Genomic DNA, 7,452 nt, shown 5'->3' with positions numbered 1-7,452 from the left:
TGTGTGTGTGTGTGTGTGTGTGTGCGTGCGTGCGTGAGCGCTCACGCGCGTGTGTGGTTATGATTAATACGCAAGTGTGTGTGTGTGTGTATGTGAATGTGTGTGTGTGTGTGTGTGTGTGTGTGTGGGTGGGTGTGTATACATATCCCTGAACATCGCAAGATGTAGATTTAAGAATGCTTTTGTACTTTTATATAATGCATTGCACTCAATTTTGATGTACGGAATATCACTGATCAGTGCGGATCAGTCCGACGGATCTCCAACCAGATTAATATTATGGTGGAGACTATATAAGCAAAGATAGTATCTTTGCTAGTCTATAAGCAGACAGACTCTGGGATGGATCCTGAAGAGGGGGAGGGGGGGGGGACAGCAGAGTGGGACATGTTCCGACTGCAGCGACCCCAAAATAGCCGACAAGACAAAACAGGATAAAATGTATGATGGAATGAGGAATCACAAAATTTAGGAATATTGATTGGAAGTATGTTGGTGATAAAAAGTCATTTGAGCTATATCAGCTGTTGCTAATCATCTCGGGAAAGGCAATGTATAGGCTCATGGGGGTTGGGAAGTTCCAATCCATTATAGGGGTGAAATTTCCTAATGTTAAATAATAAAAAATTATTATAAAGAAACATTTTGGGGGGCTTTAAGGAGGTTTTGAATTTGCCTTGTCTATATACCTGTCAATAGCATGTTGTTTTAAGTTTGCTGTAGTTCAGATTGTACTCAGGACAATTCCACTTATTATTACCCTTGTGTGAACAAGAGAAGAAAAAAGTCTTCTGTGTTGCTTTTAATAGATCATGTTCTTTTTTATGTTTGAAGTATTTTGATGACTAACCGACTAACCGTATTAAGTACCACCACAGAAGAAGAGTTAGTTGCTGGAGGATATTCCGTTGATTTCTGTTGTATGTATGTTCGTCCACACCTGTTATTCGTGCGTCCTCAAGTATCTATGTTGTTCGTGTATTCACCGGTACATGTGTCAAGCGTGACTTTGTATTGTTATTGAAATAAAAGACACAATAAATTCGAAACAAAGACTTTGGAAGTTATTTAGTTGCCTGCATTGAACTTTTCGGTTCCTGGGGCTTCGGCTTCACACGTCAAGAAACAAAAGAACTTGTTGCTGAGTTAGAGCTCATGACACAGTGAACTCATTCAACAATGGCATGCCTGGAGAAGAGAGGATGTCTCTCTTTGAAAGTCACCACCCGGACCTGACTTCAAGGAAACCTGAACAGTAAAAAAAACCCCCAAAAACTCCAGGGTTAAAGCCATCACAAACAAAGAGATTTTCGAGGATTTTTCCAATCTCTTTTAAACACTGTGCACAGAAAGTGGAATTCTAAATGATGCTTCTCGCATCTTTAATGTGGACGAGAGTGGATAGCCACTCGACACATCGAAGTCTAAGGCCTTCTGTAAAAAAGGGCGTGAGACAGCTTCTTAACGTCATAGGAGGATCCGGGAGAGAGCAAATGTGAGACAGCGTGGTGGAATCAGGCTCTCGTCAAAATACTCAAAGTAAAAAAACCCTACATTTTCCCGCAAGTTTGTGAATTTTTATCAAATTTTTGTTTTTTGGCTCCATACCTTTCATGCTCATTAAAGAACTCATTCCAGTGTGGATTTTTCAGAAAAACATTGATTAAAGGCACAAAAAAGTAAATTTTCAGTTACCACGGACCCCTAAGCTAAAGAAATAACTAATCTTTGGCGGCCATTTTCTCACTAATTCTACCTCTGAAAACAGGTGACCCCCCCCCCCCCCCCAGCTCCTTCAATTGCTAATATCTCGACTTATATTCAAGATAAATGGATATTTTTTTCATCCAAATAAAGGCAAGTGAAAAAGCTTTAAGTAAGATGGTACCAATAACTCTACATGCCCAAAAATTGACGAGAGCCTGATTCCACCACGCTGCCTCACAAATTACCGTGAATGCTTGTTGCTCAGCAGACGGAACAATGCTACCTCCGTACAGCATTTATTTGGCTAACAATCTCCGCCAAAAGTGAAGGGAAGATGGACCAGCGGGAACCAGTCTCAATGTAACAGATAACGGATGGATGGACAGCGAGACATTTCTTGACGGGTTCAAAAACCACTTTACCAGAAGCACGTCCGGTGATGTTAATTTTTGACGGACACGCTTCACATGTGACTCTGGAACTCGTAAATACTGCACGAGCAGAAAATGTCATTCTTCTGAAACTTCCCTCAAATTCCACTAGTGTGCTTCAGCCTCTCGATGTAGGGGTGTATGGCCCAGCCAAAACTGCTTGGGACAAGATTCTACTTAAGGGGGGGGGGTCCTCTGAAATTTACCGATGGATTTTATTGTCCTTTGGCACACATGTACCCAAGAGGCATATAAGCTAAACATAGCCAGTATCTTTCGATATCTTATTTCGTTTCGGAGTTACAGGAAGAAGCGTGCAAATCTTGTCCAAAATGCAGAAAACAGTCAATTTTCCAAATTTTTAAAATCATAAAATGAAAACCAAGATAGATATAAAAAAACCCGCTGACTTTGTAATGTAACCACCCCAAAGGGCAACAAGTATGCCAAGTGCCATCAAGATACACCTGTAATCTTCAGAGGAGTATCGAAAAATGTGTCCAAAATTAAAAAATCAAATATTTTTTACAAAAAATGAGATACCTCACTAACTAGTGAAGATAAAATAACAATGTAAGAAGAAAAAATGTTGGGCATCCAACTAACTACGATTGTGCCAAATGACAATCAAATCAACAGGGAAACGACAGAGAAAAGGCAAAAAATATTGTAATACCCAATTTGACCCAGATTGACCAAAAATAGGAGGGACCCCCCCCCCCCCCCCCCCCTTAAGTTTGCCAGGCAGAAGTTTGGCACTCCAGTAAGAAAAGAACCCTTTCACAGTCTTGTGAAAGAACTTTGGAGCCATGGGTGCCTTTCACTTACTTTACTTTACTTTACTTTTCCGATCCAGGGGCCATTTGGGTTCTAGCCCTTCGGTCTGTCGATACGGCAAAGAATTGACAGGTTTTAATCAGCTGTGCTTTGTTGCTGTATAGAGTGTTTCTGATGTCTGGGGAGGCAGGTAGGTAGGTGCTACGCAGGTCACAAAGTGCTGGGCAGTTAAAGAGGTGATGTGGTACTGTTTCATCCTGGCAGTCGCACAACGGGCAGTCGGGTGGGGTATCCTTGTGGATCCTATTAAGGTAGGAATTTAGTGGTATGTGTTGTGTTCGCAGGCGAAATATCGTGACTTGTTCTCTTCTACTGAGGGAATTTATTGCATCTTTAGAGTTGGGGGCTGTCATGTGTGCAAATACAGTTCTTCCAGTTTTGCCCATTGCCCATCCATTCAGCCACTGTTCCCTGGTGTTGCATTTGATGATGTTCTTGGCTGTCTGTTGTGATACTGGGTTGTGAGGTTGTGTTTGTGATGCTCCCTTCTTGGAGTGCCTTTCACCAAAAAAAAAACATTTTTCGAAGGATTCCGGCAATGTGGCCCAATGCCATTTGATCCCATACCAGTACTGTACTTATCAGAACACAACTCTATATCTTGTTAAATGCAATCAGCGACATTTGTACCCGATGGAGCACATCTGTTTAAACACAAATACCTTGAAAAAAAGGATAAACAAAAATGAAAGTGGATAGCACTCACAGTGTAATCGAACTGTCTCTGGAAATGATACTAAAGTTTTAAAGAAAACAAGACAATACCATCCCCTCTCCCCCCCCCCCCCCCCCCCTTTTTATGTTCGATTTCTGGACCATCCAGACCTGGCGGGTCACAAACGTCCGTTGCCTTTGATACACAGTGAACAGAAACATCCAGCACAGATTGGACGTTAAGATGAATGGTCTTTTTCACCAACTCCATAAGGCCAAAAACAGTTCTACCCCCGGAGACCCAACCACGATGTGCTTGGATCGCCTGAAAATTCAGCTATCAAATAGAGACTCAAAAGGGTGATTCTTTTTATGATAATCTCAGACACCAGGAGTCAATTAACCAAGATAAGTTATCATGTTAACCACAGGAATATTATTTACATTGTCTTTCTTCTTTGTTAAATTTTAGAACGGTTCAGGGGAAGTGTTGTGAGTAAAAATTAAGACAAGAATAGAATGAGGTGGCATGAGAGTGTGTCGAGAATTTTTACTGTGGAAGCCCCATGACCTCCCCAATTAAAAAAAAAACCTTAGTCCCTTTTGAAATGAATATGTTTAAACAAAACATTCCTTTAAAAAAAATGTTTGTATAACTATTTGGATGGTTTTAAACATTATTATCTGAACTTGTAAAACACTATAATAGTTAGGAAGGATATAAATAATATACATACTTTGTGAGGTAGCGTGGTGGAATCAGGCTCTCGTCAAAATAATCAAAGTGAAGAAACAATATGCATTTTCCTGTAGGTTTGTGAATTTCTATCAAATTTTTGTTTTTTGTCTCAACATCTTTCATGCAATTTAAAGAACTCATTCATGTGTGGATTTTTCTGAAAAACGTTGATTAAAGGCGCAAAAAATGAAAATTTTCAGTTACCGCGGACTCTTAAGCTAAGGAAAAAAACAAATCTTAGGCGGCCATTTTCTCACTAATTTTACCTCTGAAAACAGGTGACCCCCACCTCCTTCTTTCGAAAATATCTCTATTTATATTCAAGATTAATGGATTTTTTAAAACCCAAATAAAGACAAGTGAACAGGCTTTAAGATGATACCAATAACTCTATATGCCCAAAAACTGACAAGCGCCTGATTCCACCACGCTGCCTCACATTTCAAATTACGTGTCATGTACACTTTCTGTTTTCAAGTTTTAAAAAAACCAAAAAACTATTTTATTAAATATTTGTGGAAAAATAACTGAAATAAGAAAGATAAGGCTTTATAATTACTCTTAAAAGCATTATGATTAAAATTTGCTTTTGTGGATAACTCAAACGCCCAAGCGACCATTGGCACTCGCCGAGTGGCGTTGATTAACGTGATTCTAATGTCTAGATTCCGTCATTCTGTCACTTAGGCGGTTGAATCACGTAGATTTGTGCAAGTCTCAACCGGCTATAGCTTATGTAAGAAAACAATTTTTTGAAATGTTGGTTACAGACCATAGTCCTGCATCATCATCATCATCCTTACCATCCAGTGCCAGATCTGCGACAGACATCGGCATTCCTTTGCTCGGATGCTCTTTAAAAAAGCTACGTTTCCCTGATCTTTCCCCGTTACCCATTTGTTTAGGTTCCCTAGTAGGTTGCTCTGGGCCTAACCCTGCCTCATTTGCCTTCAATTTTGCCACTGAGAGCTACATGTTCAAGACCTTTATGTCTATTCAGGTGTCCCAAAAACTGCATTTGTATTTTCCTGATTGTTTTTAACAGTAAGCGTCCCATATTACAAGTATATTATATATTTGAATTTTAGATTCATATGTGCGAGCATAAATAAATAAAACAGTGTTTTTCTTCTCCTGTAAAATTACTTTTCCATTGGCACATTGGCGGTTGAATCACGCCGCTGGCCATGTAAAACATAAATTGAAATAATTTTTACCCAATGATAAGTATACTAGTGAAGTATGCTGTTTCTGGTTTTGAAACCCTCTGTATGTACAGTGAAAACAATGATCCCCATGAACTATCCATGGTGCATTGACGGTGAGTGTGAATCAGAAGTTGGATCCAGGGGTTCGACTATCTAGTTTCTGTGTCGTTGTTCGATTGCTTTTTGACTTTCACTAACTGATGTGAGTATGAGAGGGCGAGAAGAGCGGAGAGAGAGAGGCAAGCTCTCGCGGTCTTGAGGTAATGTCTTCGCCTCTCCTTCAACAAGTCTCGGGTTCGAATCAACATAGCGAGAGAGAGAGAGAGAGAGAGAGAGAGAGAGAGAGAGAGAGAGAGAGAGAGAGATCCACACCTTTGATATTTTTTATATAAAAAACCCCAAAACTATTGTTTATTTAACTGTGTAAATAAGAACATGTAGTCTATACTATTTTTTCTTCTTTTCTTTTGTTTTCTTTTCTTTTTTCTTACCCAACCTTTTGGAGCACTACGGTTGTAGTCAACTTTGCAAGGAGACCCTCCCCTGAGCTGACGTCAGTTTGTGAACGGTCCCTAAGCATCTTTAACCGCTACATGTCGTAAATTTCTCTGCTCTTTAGGAATAAGACATTCCGAGAAACACGAAAAAAACAACAACTCTTACTCCAGAGAGAAATAGAACAGATCGAACCAGTACGTCAGTTCAAAACCGTGTTTTTTAATGCATCATATCATAGACATTGCCTTCATCTAATTCCATACTTAACGACAAAGTCAAATTTAACGCCAGCCCTATTTTATCACTGCATCATTCCCCCTTCCTCTCCTCTCCTCCTTCCCCGTCGAGGAATCAAACAAGCTTGCGTATTTTCATCTCCGATTTGACAATTGGGTCATTGTCTGTGAGCGGCGCCCACTTCGAGTCCACCCAATTCAACGACTTCTGACCGTTCAGGTACACTTTTGTGTCCACGTCACAGCCCGTGTACCACCACCCGCTCGAATAGCTCTTAGAACAGATTTTTCCACTCGGACCATTGTACTTGTCAGCATTGGTGAAACCAATGTCGTTCAACTCCAGAAGAGATTTGCTCTCTGGGCTAGGGGGATCAGGCTCAGCAACCTGCAGGCGGAAATGTTGTTGCCCCGGTAGAATCCGGAAAAGGTTGTAGGTGAAGTTGTAGTCGCGGCCATTTTTGGTCGTAAAATCTACCCGGAGCTGGTGTGTCCACTGTGGGCATAATAAAGGGAAAGAAAGAAAAAGAAAGAGCGGTAAAAAGAATTAAAGAAAACAAAAAGAATGGTGAACGGAGGGACATAACTTTGAGAAAAAAAACCCACCGTGTGGGAAGACAGCATGCAGCAATGGATGTCATCTCAACTCGCTCTTTTGTCTTTCCCTCGATGTAAGAAATAGTTATCTATCTTGAATAAAAGTAAAAACATTGCACTTCAACGAGGTTGAGGTCGCATTCGCCTGGCATCAGAGGTAAAATTAGCGAGAGAATGGCCACAAAAATTTGGTAACTTCCGTAGCTTGATGCTCTTTAGAAAATGAACTTTTATAATTTTTTGTGCCTTTAATCAAAGTTTTTCAGTAAAATCCGCACAGATATGAGTTTTTAAATGGATTTACAAGGTATAAAGGTGTATAGCCAAGAAACAAAAAGTCGATCAAAATTGCCAAACCTGAGGAAAAATACCGGTTTCTTCGATTTAATTACATGTATTGACGAGTGCCTGATTTCACCACGATGCCTCACAATTGTATAAAACATGCCAGGCATACAGTACAACTTGAGTGCACCGCTTTTTTTAATTAAAAGAAATAGTAATGTGTTAACACCTTATGACACAAGACACAGACCCAATGCCCC

At 40.2% G+C, this 7,452-nt stretch overlaps 1 protein-coding gene across 3 annotated transcripts in view; it reads right to left on the bottom strand.

Annotated features, from left to right (window-relative positions):
* Positions 1–6,273: 6,273 nt before the first annotated feature.
* The window catches only part of LOC101846539 (ficolin-1-B), a gene marked incomplete in the record, with an annotated part of 12,539 nt that continues 11,360 nt past the window's right edge, over positions 6,274–7,452 (bottom strand). For all 3 annotated transcript variants that reach the window (XM_035972741.1, XM_005109841.3, XM_013088854.2), the window contains 1 exon segment: positions 6,274–6,806. In XM_035972741.1, the coding sequence (XP_035828634.1) occupies positions 6,426–6,806 (381 nt within the window).

This window comes from Aplysia californica, unplaced genomic scaffold (genome assembly GCF_000002075.1).
Source record: "Aplysia californica isolate F4 #8 unplaced genomic scaffold, AplCal3.0 scaffold00821, whole genome shotgun sequence".
NCBI lineage: Eukaryota > Metazoa > Mollusca > Gastropoda > Aplysiida > Aplysiidae > Aplysia > Aplysia californica.
The sequence above is the reverse complement of the archived record's forward strand: the minus strand, read 5'-3'. Positions and strand labels throughout refer to the sequence as shown.